Below are 20,574 nucleotides of genomic sequence, written 5' to 3'. Positions count from 1 at the left end.
TGCCCCACTTTGGAAAAAGATGTGGCACTTAAACATTCCGGCCAAAGTGAGAGTTTTTGCCTGGAGACTTTGCATGAAGGCCATCCCAACTATGTTGAATATGAGTAATAGGGGAATTCAAGTGGATCCTACCTGCCCTATTTGTTGTGGGGAACCTGAGTCAACTGAGCATGCAATCATCTACTGTGAAGCTGCTAAAAGAGTGTGGAGCAAATGGGATGAATGCCCAATCTGTTTGAATGAAACCAACATGGAGATTGTGGACTTGGCCTTATATTTGCTAGAAAAGGGAACACAGGGGGACATGGAGATCTTTTTTGGTGTTGCCTGGATGATTTAGTATAATAGAAACCAAATTGTTCATGAGGGAAATGGTGTTTCTGAGGATCACATTTGGGAGACAGCAATCCAAATGATAAAGGAGTTCAAGGGAACAAGGAGCTGGGATATAAATAGTCCTCAGAGAAATGAGAAAGCATGGACTCCACCACCTGTGGGTTTATTCAAAATAAATGTAGATGGGGCTGTTCCCTCTGTTGATGGCCATTCTAGAGTGGGTGTTGTAATTAGAGATTGGGAAAGAAAGGTGGTAGCAGCAAAATGTCTTCCTCTATCGGGTCGAATAGCTGTGGAGGAAACATAAGCCATAGCTATGGAACAAGGAATGATCTTAGCAAAAAACATGGGCTTGGAAAGGACCATTTTTGAAGGGGACTCATTGCAGACAATTCAAGCTATTGAGGCTAAGGAAGTGAGAAGTGTGATTGGCCACATTGTGAAAAGCTATCTGCAAAATTTTCCAAGTTTCTAGGAGGCAAGAATCAGACATATCAGTATGGAGGGCAACAAAATAGCCCACGAACTTGCACAGCTTGCAAAACAATCTGCTGAGGAACAGGTCTGGATTTCAACTATACCTGTTTGGATTGAAGACATGGCGAGAGCTGAAGGAACGGTTTAAAGCTTGGCTTTGTTCGTGGTCTAAGTTGTTGCTTTTTTCTTATTTTGTTATGCTCTGTTTTTCTGTAGCTTGTACTCTGTTTTTCTTCAGTGTATCTTCTTGACTGTTTTATGAATGAAAGTTTTCAAAAAAACTTGAAAGGCTTTCAAAAAAAAAAAAAAAAAAAATGGAAAGAGAGTAGTGAAATTAGTATGTGTGAGGTTATTCAAATCAAAAGTAGGATTATGCAAATGATTTGTCAATGGCCTATGCACTGAACTAATACTCTGTTAGTTTAGTGTTTTTTTTTTTTTTTTTTTTTTTTTTAATTATAATTTTTTGAACATATTATGTTTTTTTTAAACCCTTAAAACTACCTTCTTTAGCAGCTACTTTTCTTTAAATAAAAATTAATCTTTTAAGATCATTATATCAAACTTAATGGTAAATTATATTTTTAATCATATATTTTAGTGGTGGTTTAAAATCAAACCTCACAATTTTAAATGTTTTTCAATTAAACCATAACGTCTTAAGATTGTTATAACTTAAATTGTGTAATTTCGTCAGTGGCGGCTCAAGGCCCACGCCATTTCGGCCCCACTTGTCCCAATTTAAAAAAAAAAAGGTTTTAAGGCCTCCATTAAACAAATAGATGTCCCCAAAATTGTACACAAAATAATCTCAAAATTAGAGAATGATAAAATATATCAGTTTTGCATTCTTTCCCATCTACGGAAGGTCTCCAAAATATTGGGCACTAGAAATTTAACACAATTGAAACCCTAAATTATTTTTTAAAAAAAAGGTTTTAAGTTTGTTATGAATATGTCGGATAATCATTGAAAATCAATTTTCCTAAAAACTTGATAAATGATATTAATAAAAACTAAATACAAAAAATATTAGCAATCTTGTATCTTAAAAAGCAAGAATGGTTTTTAAACAAGCAAATATAACAAATTAAATAAATAAAATTTAAAATTTAAATAAATATAAAAAATTATCTTCTTAAGTCCCAAATTGTATTGAGTTGGAATTTCATTAGTCAAATCAAATCATGGAATTTTAAAATCATATTAATTTAAACCATTTACTTTTTAGCTTTGACTTTGTGATAATTTTTAGGTTTGAAGGAGGTTTTAATTGGTATGATTTTTAAAGCTTAGATTTCAATTATTAGCTGTTAAATTTGTAATAGTTGTTTTTCTCCAAAAAAAAAATAAAAAATTGTAATAGTTGGTTCAACTTAATATAATTAACCCTAACTTTAATTTGATAACTACTTTTCCAATTTTCTCCCCAACTTCTTTTCTTTCCTTTTAGGCTTTTACCAGTCAGTGTCTTTTCTTTTTTCCCTTTATCTCTCTCTCCCTTCTCACTAAATAATCATCAATTTTTTTATTAATTATAATAAAGCCACAGGTTCTATGATATTTCCTCAAATGACCAAATTTGCCCTGGGTGGGAAAATTTGTTCTTACCATGTAAAACTGAAATACAGCCTCGTTGTCATTTATGGAAAAACCTAAAAGAAAAAGAAAATATAATGGTATATATGTCATTTCAGTTAACCTGGTCCTTAATTTTATTCAGTCTATTATTGTACACACATACATTTATATATATATATATATATATATATATATATTATTATGCATAAATGCATAATAATAATAATCCTTGTGGCACGAGAAGATGCTCCTTGTTTTTCTTCATAAATTTGAGAGAAAGCCGAAAACTTTAACCAAATCTAGCAAACCTCAAAAAGCAAGGGAGAGCTTCTCTCTCTGTGGAAATCTAAAAATAAACTGAGAAAGAGATACTCTGTGTGTTAAAAAGTACCAATGTCTATGTCTTTCACTTCTCTTATCACATTGTCTTAAACCATCACCAACCCACATATGTAGCAACACAGTTTTTTTTTTTTTTCTCTCTCTCTATTTTTTTTTCCTCTTCCTATATTATCAAGCTCTTTCTTTTTTATTTTCTTCTTGCATGCTTCAAAGTTCAAACACCCATACATACAAACACACCTGCTATTACCACACTTGCAAGTAACAGTCTTCTATGCATGTTACGAGCCACTACTACTTGTGTCATCATTCTTTCATGATCTTGCTGTGTTTGTGGTACATATTAGTGTAATATCTCTAATGGGTTTTGGTTTTTTTTTTTTTTCTGTGATTCTTGTACAGTTTCTTTGGTTCTGATTTTATGGTTGTTTTGAAGCAGCTAGGTTTCTGGGTTTTGATTCAATTGGGTTGTTTTTGGTGATGGGTCCTGTTAGAGGGTTCAGAAAGAGGAAAAAGACAGAGAAGAAGCATGAAGAGAATGCTTCTGCTTCTGGGTCCCCAGAGGAGGGACCTCTAGATTGGTGGGATGAGTTCTCAAGGAGAATTAATGGTATGTCTCATTAGAGATTATGTTTGTTTGTTTACTTGGTTTACTGTTTCTATTTTGTTCTTGTCCAGCTATAAAAATGTTGATGTTGTTCTTAATGATCATTCTTGTTATAATGGGTATGTAGTTTTTTGATGAAATTTTGGTTCATTGGATGAATTTAATTTTGGCTTATTCAATTGGGTTTATTTTTTATTTTTTATTTTTTTTATCATACAAGTTATATGCTGAAATATCACAGATACATTTAGGTATGTAAGAAGGATCCCTAATCTGACTTTGAGGTCGTCCCTTTTACCTAACATTCTGGTTTTATTGTCTTAGTGAACGTGGGAAAGGATAAGGCTATATTATATATATTAATGGGCACGCATGGTATCTTTGTTATTGAAGAATGCCTTTGGATTATTTGTTCTTATTGTTTTATAGGACATATAATTTTAGGTAGTTTATTTATTGGTTTTACGAAAAGAGTCAAATTATATAATTTATTTTGAATACGTCAAGCAGTTGAAAATTTGAGAGTAACTGAGATTTTATTTTTTATTTATTTTAATAATCTTATTTTACTATGAAACAAATGTAATTCCCTTATATGGTGCTCAGGAAAAAGCAAAAGAAAAAAAATTCTCAAATCCATATTTGGATGATTGCAGTTTGAATTGTTACTTGTGGAGAGTCATTACATAATACCCTGCAGATACATGCTCAGTTTAATCTGCTTCCATTAAATCCCCTGCCAAAGTGATGGGAGGTTTGAAATTAAGTTTTTTTTTTTTTTCTTTAATAAAAAGGTGTCCAAATTATCAAATTGTTGTGTAACACTGTAATATATAAGTTTAGTGTTTATTTTTTCAAAGCAAATTTGATAAACCACTACTACTAGGTCTTATGTCAAAAACCAAAATAAAGTTCTCAGATATTTTGCCTCTGAGTTGCATGTAAATATTATTATGACCATCACTTGCAGTGGCAAATCAATAGGCACTCTGCTACTAAATGATGGAACTGCTTGTAAAGATGCAGTTGTAGCAATGGAGTAGGAAAACATAAAAAATATGAATGAATGGCTTATGTAGACAAGAGAAAGTCTTTGCTAACAATACCAGCCAGGAGTTGTTTGTTGGTGATATTCTGGTCTTGTTCCCTAAAGCATGGTATAATGAATGATTAATTTTATGAGGCATTTATAAAATAGTGTAGTCCATTGTATACAACAATTTTGATGATTACCATGATCTAGGATGCTCCCTCAAACTCTTTTTTGGTTTCTGTTCTTCCATGTGTTGAGGTGATGGTTGAGAAATCAAGAATACATCATACATATTGGATTGATCTATTAAATATTTCATCAAATTTAGATCTTTGCTTTTCCAAAAAAGAGGAAGTTTTTATCATACAGAAATTTGATTTGGAATATTAGTAGTTTCCATTAGGCCTTTAAGCATCCAATCATTACAATAAAGTTGTGAAAACTTGTCATTCTATCTTAAGTCCAAAAACAAAGAGGCAGTCAGTAACTAGTTAAAAGATTGCAAGACTTAGACCTACTTGAAGATTTTCTAATGAAGAAGATAGAGCAGTATTTGCCTTTCTAGTTGCCAATAGATCAGCCAATTTGTTTATAATGGTGAGAATGGCATCATTGAGGTCACAACTTTAATATTATTGATGTGTCTTAACATGGAACATTTTACTCATAGAGGGAAGTTCAGTTCTGATGCACAAAGGTCAAAGGGATATCAGGACTGGCTAAAGAATTTTTCCTTTCATCTTCACTTTTTTTTTTTTTTTTTTTTGAGAGGATCCTTTCATCTTCACTTATTCATTAATGTTGGTGCCAAAAATAAGCCACCTTGTTTGTTGTAGTAGAGGTGGTTGGCCTATTCATTTTTGGGTTGTTTTGCTTGGAATTTTAGCTGTTGGTTTATTTATAGGCAGTTATGACGTCAGCCTTTAAAAGAATATTTATAATGGTATTTTTGTTCATGCATGCTGTTGGAGTCTCAAAATTTATTTATCTCTGATATGTATTCACCGGTTAGATGTCCTACTGATCATATCTTAAGATTTGTATCATCAATGAAAATGCTCATTCATTAGGCACATAGGGCAGGTAGAGGCATTTAGGAACAACTATTTTATATGCTTTACATTTGCTGATAAATATCATTTTTTTGATAAGTGCTGATAAATATACATTTTAAGTTGTCTGTAGCATAATTGTCAAAATTATATTAGTCTAATTTGTCAAGAACCTGATTTTTCTTTTGAATATGTTTCCTTGCCACCATTTCTTGGGTAGTGGTTTGGAAAAAGAACACATCATCATCATCATCATCATCATCATCATCATTACAAACCATAGGAAATCAGTATGCACTGTGCCCCATTTACATTCTGATAAGTGATGACTCTAAAAGCTCATTACTCCAACCAAAGAAAGGAAGAAAAGAAAAACACCATGAAGAACCCAATCCCATTCCAGTTCAGGTGAATCCTAAGTGTAGATTCAGATAAAACCTAAAATAGTCTCTAGGAAGAGAAGTGTCACGTATGTATACATAACATGAGTGAATATGACAAAGCAGCTGTAGACATTATAGAATGTTGTGTGGTATATCACATTTATAGGACTTGTAAATTTTAATATGTCAGTTTGGCATTCAGTTACTAGCTGCTCACTGATGAGGTCTCAATAACCTTCAGCTAGAGTAAAATTCTCTATTGAGTCTATAACCAATTCAACATCTTTGCTCTAATGTTCAAGTGCAGCACTATACTGTATTTTTTTCCTTTTTGATAAGTTTGGAACTTATAAAATTGCTTCAAGGATTTACTAAAAGTTAAGATTGTAAAGAACTTCAACGTATAAATATGGGTTTTTGATTGTGCTTGTAATTGACAAGAAACTGGTGGTGTTCTAAAATTTGAAACTTTCAATGAGCCATAAATGGCAGGTATATAGGGCAAACTGCTACATGAGGTTGATGAGTTAAAATTATTGCAATTGAATACACACAGAGTGACATTTATGCACAGAAATCAATGAAATCAAATGAACAATTAGAGAAATTTTAAAAGACTTTAGGAAAATATAAGCTTATATAAATTAATTTGACATGGAATAAAAAAATTGATATAGTATACATGTAAGTGTTAGTACACTAACTGATGGTTCCAAATGAGATTATCTCTTGGTATGCTAGAAATGAGCTAGCTCCTACTCTGCATTGCTTGATGTTTTTTACCATTAATAATTCAAGTCCAGTAATCTTAAAGTTGGTGCACATATAGGTTATGAAACTTATTTGCTATGTTACTTCGTAGAAGAAAAAGGGAAAACATGGTAGGAAAATGAGGGAGAGAGACTTTCTTTTAAATGTCTCTCTTTCTTAAACTTTTTTTATTTATTTGTTTGTCTATGCAAAGTAATTGTACCCTCTGGGAAATGGTGTGCATAACTCATTGTAAGAAAATTACTGAGATTTTATTTTTGAAATGTTAAAAGTTTTTCTTTCATTCTTCCTTCTCATCTCCTTACCTGTGATTCAAATAATGAGAGCCAAGGAAAATCGAATTATTTCTCATCCCTTCACTGGCTTCCAAAACAGATTTGGAGCCTTTTTTATGATAATGGACAATATGGTGGGTACTTAGAAAAATAAAATAAAATAAAATAAAAGATAATGAGACAGGTGGTTCTCTGATTTGGATCCTCTGCCCAAGAACTGTATGGGTATGTACTTGTACCTCTAAAAGTCATGAAGTCTTTAAATAATATTGAGTAATGATCCCTTTGATTCATCATGTACAAAAACTGGAATATTCACAGTAACCCAGGTATACTTGATTATACCACACTGGTTGTCAGCAGCCAGAATGCATGGTTTCACCTTATGGTTTTCAAGTTTGAATTCTTTTGAAAGAAGCTGTTTAAAAATCTCTCCTTCAATGTTTAGAATGGAGGAGAATTTCACCTTGGTGAAAAAGAAAACGAAACCCATTCAACCTGCATCACACATTTTATACTTTTGTAGATGGATATATGTTTCTCATCTATTGATCCCTTAACCCCAGAGCAGCCTAGCATGAGAACTGGCACTTACCTGTATGTGCAGCCTAGCATGAGAACTGGCACTTACCTGTATGTTTAACTATGTCTTTATTTTTGGAGAAGTTTGGGCTGGGTTTGCATAAGTTGAAATGAATTCACTATAGAAATTTGGTTAGTCCAGAGTAACAGCCAAATGTTATACCTGCAAGTTTACCTTGTAATGAATGTCAACTTAGTTGTTGAGTGATGAGGGAAAAAAAATTATGTTATAACATGCCTCAACAATCACACCATGTCAATCTTCTTTATAATGCTTTCTTAGTTGTCTGCACCTTTTGTTGTTTTGCATGCTTAAAAGTCAAAACAAATCATGTCTGAACTAATCCATTAATTGATTATACTATCTACATCAGTTTCAACCAGTTTGTTTGTTTTATTTTACATTAATATCAGTTCTGGGAATCCCTTTTGGTGTACCTAGCATACAAACTTGTACACTTTGGGTGTGTTTGGATACTTCTTATTTTGCTGAAACTGAAAAATTATTACTGAAAGTATTGTAGATAAAGGTAAAAGTTAGTTGAAATAGTATAATGGAGCCCATGAATAGTCCAAAAAATGCAATGGAGCTCATGAATAGTAGCAAAAATAAGCTAAATAGTGAAATAATTTTAATTTTTAATCTTAATCCAAACGCATACTTCATTTTAAAATTATTTGTATATATATGTTTCGTATGTCTTCTCTTAAGTGTAGTTGAGGACAATGTTGGTTGCATGTGATTTACTGTTAATTTCTACAGAGAGCATTTGAACCAAATTTAAACACTGCTTGTTTGAAAATAGTAAATTTCTCTCTTCCTTGGTCCTCACTGCAGGTCTTCAATCTCCGTCAAAGGGTTTAGATAGGTTTGAATCTGTTTTTAAGATATCCAGAAAAACCTTTGACTACATATGTTCACTTGTGAAGGAAGATATGATGGCTAAGTCTGCACATTATATGTTTACAAATGGCAAGCCTTTGTCTTTATGTGATCAAGTTGCTGTAGCTTTAAGAAGACTTAGCTCTGGTGAGTCACTAGTGACAATTGGTGATTCATTTGGGCTGAACCACTCAACTGTCTCCCAAGTGACCTGGCGTTTTGTGGAATCCATGGAAGAGAGGGGGCTTCACCACTTGAAGTGGCCTTCCACTGAAATGGAAATGACAGAAATAAAATCTAAATTTGAGAAAATACGTGGCCTTCCTAATTGCTGTGGTGTGATCGATACAACCCATATCATGATGTGTTTGCCTGCATCAGACCCCACAAGTAATGTGTGGCTTGACCCTGAGAAGAACCATAGCATGGTGTTGCAGGCAGTTGTAGACCCAGACATGAGGTTTCGAGACATAGTCACTGGATGGCCAGGAAAAATGAAGGACTGGTTAGTGTTTCAGAGTTCAAACTTCTGCAAACTATGTGATAAAGGAGAGAGGTTGAATGGGAAAAATTTAGAGCTCCCCGAAGGATCAGAAATAAGGGAATACATAATCGGGGATTTAGGCTATTCTTTACTTCCCTATCTTATCATCCCCTATGAAGGGAAAGAACTCCCTGAGTCAAGAGCTGAATTCAATAGGCGGCATCATGCCACTCAGATGGTGGCGCACAGGGCATTGGCAAGGTTGAAAGACATGTGGAGAATTATTCAAGGAGTGATGTGGAGGCCTGACAAACATAGGTTGCCGAGGATTATTCTTGTTTGCTGCCTGCTTCATAACATTGTTATTGATATGGAAGATGAGGCGCAGGACGAAGTACCTTTGTCTCATGACCATGACTCAGGTTACCACCAACAGGTTTGTGGAACTGAGGACATAAAGGGTATTCATATGAGAGATAGGCTGTCTCTCTACTTGTCTGGAAGGTTGCCACCTTAATCAACTTTCCATTTCTGATTTCTGAATTAGTTGGTTAAAGATTGCTGTCTTGTAATTTATGAGGAGCATCTGGGTCAGGATCTCCTGAAAAATATAAAGTTGAATTCATATTTTATTTGTTTTTTGTAAATTATTTAAGGAAGACAGTGCATTACTGGCAAAGACTCAAGAAGGAACCAGATGACAGGCTGAGACAACCAAAGTGAGAGCTCGAGATTTTGTATTAGAAAAAAAAAAAAAAAAAATTGCTCCATTATTGGACGTGTCCAATAAATATGCTGGAGAGATTTGGCACTCCCCATGTATTTTTATTATGACCATCTCATATCTTTATCTTTTTGAATGTGATGTTTCTGTTTCAATTATTGGTGCACGTGATTAGACAGAAATGAGGCTCAATTAAGCTTCTTCAATTTCTTTATCTTTTGTTGATGCTCTTGATCCTGGAAGTATTAGAATTCATTAACCATGCCGGAGCAATTTTACTTGGGAGGCTATGGTTCTTGTGCCCAATCTTGTCCCCATTTTCTTTAACAGAAGCTACTTTCACCGCTGCCCTGATGGTAGTGACCAAGCTTCAATTGGAAGTTGCAGATTGGATGTTGCAGCATCAATGCTCAAAGCACGAATGATTAAAGGGCTGATAATTCATTGACAATACATATTGTTGCTTGAAGGGGAAGGGAAGAACCGTTGAGCTAACTCAGATTTACAAAAAGAAATATCAACTTAGAAAAGAACATCAGATGTGTGTGTGTGTGTGTCTATAGGCATATTCTGTGCTATGGCATTAAGGAAAAATCATAGTTAAAAATTGTGAACATTGGGTTCAATAAAGGCTTCTTTTTTCTTTTTTCTTTTTTTTTTGGAGCAAAAGAACCCAAGGAAGTAATATCCTCCCCTAAAAAAGAAAAAAGAAGTAATATTCAAATTTAAGAAATTTAGTTCAGTTTTATGTCATTTGCGGTACTCTCGTAGAAAAAGAGAAAATGAACATGTGTGTACATATATATATATATATATATATATACACACGGAGCATGGGCTCTGCCGATATAATTATCATGTTTACCGGCTCTTACCATTAGTTTTTAAAGAGGATAAGAGCATCAGTATCTAGTCTTCTAAGAGCACTAGCATTGAGAAATGCTATCCTATACTATTATACCATCCCAAAAAGCCACTTTATTACTTATACCATCCCATTTTACAATACCTCCCACATCCTAAAACTCTATTCTTATTAAAATATTATTCTTTAATCTTTTTTTATTATTTCCTTTTAACCAATATTTTTTTTCAGTTCCACTTTCCTAGGCTTTCCAACCGTTTTTTTTTTTTTTTTTTTCCTCAGCCTCCCTCAACCTCTAGCATTGGTTCATCTCACAGAACCCCACACACACAGACCCATCAACAAAGCCACACACAGCCACACACACACACACAATCCATCAAACCAGAGCCAACAACGGCCACCACACCCACCACCCAAGCCATCAGAAACCACACCGCCGATTTGAAACCCACCGGAGCAAACCCATTCACAAACCAAAAACACCGGACCCAAGCCAAAAACAACCAAAAACCAGCCCCAAAAACACTGGTCACAGCCAAAAACCATAACCACCACACCCAACCCACCGGACCCACAACCCACCCACGACCCAAAGCCCGGACCCAACCACGACCCACAACCCTTTAAGCACAAAAACCACAACAACAACCAAAAACCACAACTAAAAACACCTGACCCACGCCAAAAACAACCAAAAACCACAACCAAAAACACCGGTCACAGCCAAAAACCCACTCCGATCTCCGATCTCCGTGACCCACGCCATGACCCACTCCGATCTCCGTGACCCACAACTCACCTCAGCCATACCCACCACTTCTTTTAAGCCCCGGTCATAGCCAAAAAAAAAAAAAAAAAAAAAGCAGATGAGAAAGAGATGGTGCTTGAGAGAATGAAGAGAACGGAACGGTGAGAACGGAGCGGTGACCGGTGCTTGAAGAGCAGATGAGCCGATGAAAATGAAGAGAACAGAGAGAGCAGATGAGAAAGAGAGACTGAAGAGAGAGAAGATTACAGAATTTATGGGAGGAGAGAGAAATTATGGGTTGATTAAAATATATATATTTTTTTTACAATTGTGCTACAGTACAATTCTAAAGATAGAATTGTACTGTAGCACAATTGTATAATTTTTTACAATTCCTGTGTTTAGCATCCTTTGATGCAGCACATTTTGAACCATAAAATGCTAAAAAGAACATAAATATGGCATTAGCATTTTTCAATGCTAGTGCTCTAAGACTTATATATGCTATATTATAGCATCAAAGCACAAAACGAGTGCATTACCCGAGAGGCCAATTGTAAAATTTTTTACAATCTTCCTATTCCCTACTTTGGCCCACACTTGCTTCGGTTGTTTTTTCCTCACCTGCCTGGGTACCCGCTCCGCCACACTCAATTTTTTTGTATGATTTGTTAAAACTTTATTTAAAATATATCATACGTTACATCCAAACTCATAAAACATAAAAAAACAAGTTCTAGCATTACAAAACATTCTCAAACTCAAAGTATAACAACACAATAATTCAAGTATTAAAAAATACAAAAAACAATTCAAACATAACAATATGACAATATAAACAATTTAAATCTACATCAAAATATAAATTAAATAATACAATACCAAACATCATAAATTTAAAGCTTGAAGACTAAAAGCACATATATATGCTTTATTAAAAACCTATAAAATTATATATATTTTTAGTTGTTTAAATATAAATAAAGTGGGTAGGGGGGTGGGAGTTAACTCCTATTCTCATCCTATTTGCTATGCTAGGAGGGTACTCATGGGGGCAGGTTTAAATTATCATCTCTAGTAATTTCTCTTCAATTAATGAGGGGAATAGATCATTTATTCCACTTACAGAATGCATATATAAAATCAAAATAGAATAAGATTCCCATGCACATTCCTTTTTTTAACAAAACTTTTCCAATTCAGGGTTTACACAATCACGATCATGGATCAAATTAGAGGAACACTCCCTTCAAAATCTTGAAAGTTTTCTTCGTGAAGGTGGTGTCCTACTACCTACATTACAACTAGATGTAAAATAACTCTAACATGCATGTACCGATTGCATGAGATTCATGATCAAAATCCATCCTCTACTTTTTTATTTTGACAAAAAAAATTTCAGCATATACTCACACTCTAGAAAGTATATTATGCAATGGTTATATGAAATATAGAATTTAATTTCTTTTCTTTTTCCTACCAGGTAGGAATGAAGCCATGATCACTTACTTTATTGTGGTCGCTCGACCTAGCTAAAATTTACCCTACAGAAATTTAATTCCATTAGTCTTTTATATATATATATATATATATATATATATATATTGTTATTTTTGTTTTTATTTTTAATCAGAGATTAATTGCACATATGGGCCACACAATGCTTAGTAGGCCACTTCCCTTAAAAATTAAAATCCACGTTTTTTGATATTAGAGAAAATTTGATCGCATTTCACTCTTATCAACAAGAAGGAATTTTATGGGCTAAATTAACTAACTTTCACCAAGTGTTGGACCAAATTTAATGCCGAGAGAGTATCTTATGAGACGGTTTTATGAGACCTTCCACGTTTAAATCCCACATGCTATGAGACAGAGATGTATCATAGCACTGTCTCATAAGATAATTTTCCTTTAATGCCACCCTACCCGTTATGCCATTGATTTAAAGCATTGAGTTTTGGGCTATAAAGGGCCTGAACCCAAGGGAAGTCAGCCCATTGTGTAGACCAGGAGACCATTAAATTCTCAAAAAATTGATCTGCATCAACCCACTCTTGTAGTACGAGGGAGTAGCATTTGAACCAGAGCTTATTAACAAGTTGGTTACTGGGCAATACAACTGGTGGAAATCAGCTCAAAATTCATCAAGAATAAATTAATACATAATCCGGTTAAAGTTGATAAGGGTTGCATGCTCTCATTAAATTGATTTTTTTTTTTTTTTTTTTTTTTCCACATGCTTAAACATATATTGCTTTATCTAATGGTTGGGCGAGTCCATCAGGATTTTTGTTAAACTGAATAAGAATCAAAAGAATTAGTGGAAGCTCATCACAAGAAGCTCTGCTATTACTTTTGATAGTACATCCAATCCTACTATGGATCCATGGACAGGCATGCTTAACATTTCTTTACTCAGAATTTGTTTGAAGTCACACCAAGCATATGATTATCTTTGAGATGGACAGAAACATTATCACTACCTTCAGCAAAGGAAACAGCCAATTTATACAACGGTTGGCATAGTTAGAAATTTTATCTACACATATTAACACTGATATTTAAGCTTAAGATTAATCTGGACCTAGCTGATCAAATACTTGATAACCAACTTTCCTGCATCATGCATTATTTTTGTATTCCTCCTCTGCTGGTCATTACTGCAAAACAAAATAAATAACTGAAGGAATAAGAGATATTGTCATCCCATGAAAAATGAGTTTCTTAAAATCTGAGTTCAAAATGATTGTTATTTAGATATGCTTATAATTAAAATTTATACTGTGTATAAGACTTTTTTTTTCCTGATGACGTCAAATCTCATAAAGGCAGGGCCCTTTGGACCCCTCCCTGGGAGGTAAACCAAGATTAAATATAAGACAAGACAATATTGTATTTATGTTTAATCATTTAGCGGCTACAAATTTAAAAAATTAAGCCACGTAAGTGTAATATACTAGCCTCATCATTATGAAAAAAAATGCCCTTGAACATTGATAAACATGTTTTTGGTTGAAAAATAATCATTCTGCAACAACCCCCCCACCCCCAAAAAAAAAAGAAGAAGAAGAAGAAAGATTTAACTTTGTGTTTCTCTTTGAATGAAAAGTACAGTTTAAGTGTCATATTAGTAATTGTCATGAAGACAAGACATGCAAAAATCTAACCTTTTGAGAGTTAGATTTCTCACTTTTCATATGGATGAGGATGTTTATAAAAATTGTATCCCCAAGAATTTTGTTAACAAATTATTGAACTTTCACGAATTTCCAAGAATTAGCAATACGCATGAATGTGTAAAGGAGTATGCCACAATAGGCAAAGATAGCAAAAGATATATTATACCATTATGAGAACTCAGCTCTGTTAAAACAGTAATACCTCAAAACTGTGCATTAAAAGTTCCTGTCTTGAAGGGTTGTGATGAATGTCTCAGACCATTTTTGCTTTTCAGATTCAGGAACAATAGACTCATCCATGAAAGCACTCCATATAAGCCCCCCGGGACCAGACAGAACCCAATTTATCTTTTCAGGTGGGCTGGCAGAAGTACTAACCCCCTTGCTAGAATTATTTTTCTTCCGAGAAGCAGTTTTTTTTGAAGGCTGCAAAAGGCACAAATTTTTTTTACAGAATAAAATAATACAACGGCAACAGAATTTTGTTTTACCATAATTAATCTTTAAACTCACTGTTGAACTATTGCTCAGTTTCAACGCCTTGAACATAACTGTATCTTCTTCATCTTCTAGGTCCTTGCTAAGAACATCCAGAGAATATATATCACTGGAAATATTTTTTTTCCGTAAACCACAATAGTGTGAAGTCTGGAAAAGAAGCACAGATAGACACAGTTATGAATTGCAGAAGTGAAAATAAATTCTTGTTTAAGCAGTAACAATAACTAAACCCACACTAACCTGATTGCCTGGTTTCAATGCCTTGGGTGTTGCTGTATTTTCATTTGCTTGTGTTAGGTACCTCTCAACTGCTACTAAAGAACGAAACCGCTGCCCAGTCCCTGGCTCAATATAATACTGCATAAAAAGATAACATTTTCCATTTCATGATTGAAGAAGTATATCTATTAATGAAAGGTATTATGGACAAAGTAGCTGTGAAGCCTGTGAGTGCAAGCAAGAAGAGGAAGGTATGCTGGAACCAAACTTATATAGTTTCCTTTCAGGACAATGGATCATCCAAAAGTACAATATGCCATAGATTTTGGAGGAATGCATGTAATAAATGTTCAATACGAAATAATTGGATAAACAATGCATGTTAGCATAAGAAGGCAACTATGGTATCCACCCTCAACTATTGAAAGGCCCAGAACAGGATTTATTAGAAACTCATCTTTAGCAAGAATATTTTATTATGGACAAAACTTAGATACAATACCTTAGTTGCTGTTCCTTACGTTCCCCGCTTAAGATTGAGTCATGTGGCTACTTAATTAAAAAATACATTTCCATCCCATGAGAAAAAACCCACATAGCAAAATCTTAAAAGGTGAACTTAAGGAACAGCACCTAAGTATTATACCTAAGTCTTGCTCTTTTATTAAATAGGGATGACAATTCCTTTGTTGAGGGAAGCCTTTAAAATTTCGGAAATGGCATCACTTTCTTATCTTTAGCCCAATGTCATTGTACTTGACACTAGAGATTACAACCCAGGATAAATAAAGAGGTATTTAAACCTTGTCTTCCATTCATTTTTTTTTTAAGAAAACAGAAAACAATGGTAAGCAAAACAGCAGTTTTTGACCTCAAATTTTTTCCCTGGGGTCCAATGGAAGTCAATTCAGACACAAATCTAGATCCAAATTGTTCACATTCATTTGCATAATTTGAGATATTCCCAGCAAATTTTTTTCATCACTAGACACTTTAAGCAAACAAAAGTTTTTTCAATGCCAAACTAAATTCCCCTCAAATGGTCATATAAGATCAGTGAAAAGTGAAGTGACCAAAAATTAACCCATATCCAGAATTCTGTAGTAACAAAATTACAACATATATATAAAGCATTTTGCTAAGACATAAAGCATATCATTTACCTTATAGATAAATAAGTGTGCATTAATACATACATAAAAGTACCTTGTCAATGATACCGGCATAGTTGGCATTGCTACGGGGCTTTTCTTCAATGACCCAATCATCAGGCAGCTTAAAGTGTGAGGTGCTCTTGATGGTGCGGACCACGATTTGCATCTGCAACAGCTTCAGCATTATTATTGAGGAATTTACCTTCATAATTTGGGCACTTTAAGCCTTTCTTTTTTTACCAATCGTTCCCCCCCCCCCCCCCCAAAAAAAAATAATAATAATAATCTATCTGACTTAAAGAATGTTTGAACTTGCTGGTCTCTCACACCTAACTGCTATGGGTGCCTAGGGATTGAAAGGGACCCAGTTGGTTAATGTTCGAATAATTTTAATCTGTTTTAGAGTTCATGCCCTTCAATTATGCTCCCCAGTTCTAGCCATTAAGCTTAACAGTAGAAATTCAAATGCATAACATGAACGGACTTACTTTATAATCATATTAAAATGGGTCAAACCCTAAGGCCTAATCTAGGGACCATCTTTCAAAGCAAGGGCATCACATCACAAGAGACCATTTAAATGGGCCAAATAATTAATTTGTGTTACCTTCCATGGCAAAAGAAGAAAGAAACAAGATAAAAGGGAAAGTTAGTTGCTTCGGACTATATTTTGGAAAAATGGGTCCAGTGCTTAGAAACATCAAATCAAGTTACATATCAACATATTAGATGTATTGAATGAAACTCATTCTATGGTGAGTCACAAGTTTATTATGGTTTATGATCACGATAGACCCCTCAAGCCATCCTGCCCTTTCAAACAAATTCCCTGCCTACACCACTACACTAAATAGCTCAAGTAAAATTTAGTAATTAGTATAGCACAAGAGCGGGTTACAGATTTAAGAAAAAGTAGGAGGCATCTCCTCTCCCTCCCTAAGAAAGGGGTGAAGCATGAATTCAAATTTTCAATCTTGTATGGGTGTGTAAGTCATATAATTATCAAAAAACAATCTTTTTTCACCAACAATTCCCTTGGCTTGTAATATACTTAAGAGCATGTTACCAGAAACAAAAAAAGTAAAGCCCCATCATCATGTACTTTATATGCTAAACTAATGATCAAATATAGTTTTGTTTTTCCTGGATAGAAAGATGAGCATGTACATTTCCTGCATTTACAATAGTGATATTTTTTTATCTGGAGTGAGCAAGTTTCAACCAAAAGTTCAAAAAATAAAAACCCACAATATCCACAAAGCAAAAAATCAACAAAATTTAAGGTCCTTTATTAATAGAATCCTTGTTTATCCATATCTGCTAAGTAAAGTAACTTTTAGAACTCACAGTATTTTCATTTCCTGCTTTCACTGTCTCAGGTGTAGGTGTAGGTGTATATTGATTCTCTTCTGTTAGATATCTCTTAACAGCTATCAGAGAACGAAACATCCGTCCAGTCCCAGGCTCATGATAATACTGCGCAATATCAGACGCGTTATCAATTTTAGTTAAAGAACTTCCAAAGAAACAGCCCTAATATTCAACTTTCAAAATTAAGAGACACATTCCTATCCCAAGGGATGGGATGGGCCAGGGGAGGGGGATAATAACAATGACCAGAGTTGCAAAAATCTCATTTTAGAGAGAGAGAGAGAGGAAAAAAAAAAAAAACGCATGCAGATTTAGGTTGTCATGATATCTGCAGTTTCTATATCATTGCAGGCAGCTAGAAAATAACACCATATGATATATGGCAGAAGAACTGTCATCACAGCTGATGCCTTGTTCAAACAATATGGGTCTTAAAAGTTGTTTTGAAAGAAAATAACAACTAGAATATCAGGAGTATGTTAGATTTTTATTATTGGTAAGTTACACTTACTAACTCTCTTCAAATGGGCGACACACTCTTCCACCATCTCAACGTTTTCTCTGATGGAGTTTTTAGACACTTTGCACTTGTATCACTAATCTTTTAGCTTTCCTTTCTTTCTTTTGTTTCTTTCTATTTTTCAAATCTCTTCCTGTATATGCTTTTCCAATTTTAATAAATTACAATTACTTATCATAAAAAATAAAATAAAAAATAAAAAAGTTACAATTACCACGCACCCAAAGGGTCTTGAACCTACGACTTCACTTCCATCCCATAATTATGAGAGAAGGAAGTACCAGTTGAGCTAACGATGAGTACTGTTAGATTTTATACAAATAACACACACAACAACAACTTCAACCAGTATTTATATCTCTTGTGCTTTCATTAAAATTTTAAAAATAAAAAGATCTACGAGCAATTGGGCTCTTAAGTCTTATATATGGTAAACTTCTATTCAACATTGCTAAAAGCGCACTTAGGCTTGCTTAAAGCTCAAAGCTCAAAGCCGCAAGGTTTGAGCGCTTCGCTTGGCCCAAGAAAAGCTCATTTTATGAAGCACGCTTTTTGGCACTTTTTGAAGAAGTACAAAGCACGCCTGGGTGCACTTGCTTATTTTATTGCTAAAAAAGATACAAATCATTAAAATTAATTGCTTCATCTTGAAAGAAATGACATGGACCATAATTTACCATACAACCACTATTCTTCAGGTGGTGTATTTCATAAACAATTTTTTAATTACATGTCAAAGGACACAAACAAGACTAATTTACTACTCTTGTGCCTTTTGGTCTACGATTTTTAGATGTATCTTGATTGAACCATATACATCATTTGATATAACTATCATTTTTAAGCAAGAGAGAATTATATAAAATATTTATGTTTAAACTTTCTATAAGTAGATTATTATACATTGTTAAGTGTTTTCAATTAACTATAAATATTTTAAGAATTGAAATATGTTAAGTAAAATTCGACTTGAAAACATCATACAATTGCACTTACCTAACAGGTAAAAAAAAATACAGATTTTGAGTTTTGATATAAACTTTTACTGTATGTTAAGTTATTAAATTTTATATCTGAAAAATGTGCACTTTTACTTCAATCAGACGCGCGCTTGCACTTTGCGCTCTAATTGAGACCCTACGTATGCGCACGCTTTGACCAGCATTGCTTCTATTCAATAACAAAATTTCCATTCATTGTTCAATTAAAATCAGCAAAAGGATCTAACAATATGAACCAAGAAATTAACATTAGCTAAAACCCTAAACCCTAAAATATCCCAAATACACTCAATCAATATGCATGTAATCGTACCATGCATACATCATTAACAATGGCAGGCAATTCCAACAAGCACAAAGCTAAATAAACCCTACATTAATAAAAATAAATAAATAAATGCGATTGGGAAAGAGAGAGAGAGTACCTTGTCGACACGGCCAGGGGAGGCGGTGTTATTGCGACGGGTCTTAAACTCAACGAACCAATCATCGGGAAGTCTGAAGGGTGACGTGGAGGCAATCTGCAATTCCCTTTTGGTAGTATCTGATTCTGATTCGGGTGGGCTCAGCATTTGCAGTGGAGTCGGCGTCGACGGTGACGATTTGCCCCTCATTTTGGGGGAATGCTGTCACTTTAGCTGCCCTGGCGTGGCTATCACCGTTTCCGTCTCTTCTAAAAAGTAATAATAACACGAGACTACGAGAGCGTCAGTGTGCGTGTGAGTAAAGTGTGTCACTGATACTATATGTTAATTCGAGTCTCCACGAAAAACTGTGATTTCGGGTGTTCAAACGGTGTCGTTTTCACCACTGTCCTCCTTAATAAAAAAGATTAAATTTAATAAAATACTAGTTGCTGACCCGTGCATAAACTATTAAGTATATGAAATATTATTTAATTTCGGTTTATTTACAACAATCATCATATCATAAATGCATAGTATACTTAGAAACATGAGGTAACATTAATAATATACAAATTATTTTATATAATTATTTTATAAAATTTTATATAATAAATTAAGTTCTATCTAGCAAATATTTTAACTCTTTAAGTACTATCCGGCAAATATTGTAACTTTTTTGGGAATGAACGTTAAGTGAGCACAATTTTTAATTTATTTTTCTAAGATGTATATGAATGTTTTGCAAACATAACTTTCGTTGATTTTTGTAAGAATATTTAAACAATTAATTTTTTCTTCTTCTTTGATTGCAAAGTAGGATTTCAATCTCACAAATTCCTAACCTCAATATAAAAAATTCAGTTGCTAAATAAAAAATATCAATTAATAAAAATATCAAAAAGATTTTTTTTTTAAAGTGAATAAGAGAGAAATATATAAATACAAAATTTTTAATATAATTACATATTACAAAGTTATAATTTATAATATATATATATATATATAAGCCAAGAAATAGCTAATGAAATAATCTCTGAAATTAATATGAACAAAACTCATCACCATGATCATTT

The 20,574-nt window shown here is 33.8% G+C and overlaps 2 protein-coding genes across 4 annotated transcripts; one reads left to right on the top strand and one right to left on the bottom strand.

The window, feature by feature from the left end:
- The first annotated feature begins 2,637 nt into the window (after window positions 1-2,637).
- LOC115987836 (protein ALP1-like) lies at window positions 2,638-9,666 on the top strand. 3 transcript variants are annotated; one of them, XM_031111443.1, is made up of 3 exons: window positions 2,638-3,072; window positions 3,176-3,346; window positions 8,278-9,666. In XM_031111443.1, the coding sequence occupies exons 2-3, from the start codon at window positions 3,217-3,219 to the stop codon at window positions 9,321-9,323; spliced, it is 1,176 nt and encodes a 391-aa protein (XP_030967303.1). In that variant the 5' UTR covers window positions 2,638-3,072; window positions 3,176-3,216; the 3' UTR covers window positions 9,324-9,666. The 3 variants fall into 3 exon arrangements, with proteins under 3 accessions (XP_030967303.1, XP_030967316.1, XP_030967310.1); XM_031111456.1 differs by having other exon boundaries at window positions 3,173-3,346; XM_031111450.1 differs by having other exon boundaries at window positions 2,638-3,084.
- Window positions 9,667-13,523: 3,857 nt separating this feature from the next.
- LOC115987856 (methyl-CpG-binding domain-containing protein 7-like) lies at window positions 13,524-19,800 on the bottom strand. The gene is made up of 7 exons (XM_031111467.1): window positions 19,520-19,800; window positions 17,550-17,678; window positions 16,255-16,368; window positions 15,070-15,186; window positions 14,842-14,976; window positions 14,531-14,754; window positions 13,524-13,809 (listed from the first exon to the last, which is right to left on the bottom strand). The coding sequence occupies exons 1-6, from the start codon at window positions 19,706-19,708 to the stop codon at window positions 14,545-14,547; spliced, it is 894 nt and encodes a 297-aa protein (XP_030967327.1). The 5' UTR covers window positions 19,709-19,800; the 3' UTR covers window positions 13,524-13,809; window positions 14,531-14,544.
- Window positions 19,801-20,574: the final 774 nt, after the last annotated feature.

Source organism: Quercus lobata, chromosome 1 (assembly GCF_001633185.2).
Source record: "Quercus lobata isolate SW786 chromosome 1, ValleyOak3.0 Primary Assembly, whole genome shotgun sequence".
Classification (NCBI taxonomy): Eukaryota; Viridiplantae; Streptophyta; class Magnoliopsida; order Fagales; family Fagaceae; genus Quercus; species Quercus lobata.
Note: the sequence above shows the minus strand (reverse complement) of the source record. Positions and strands in the feature narration are given on the sequence as shown.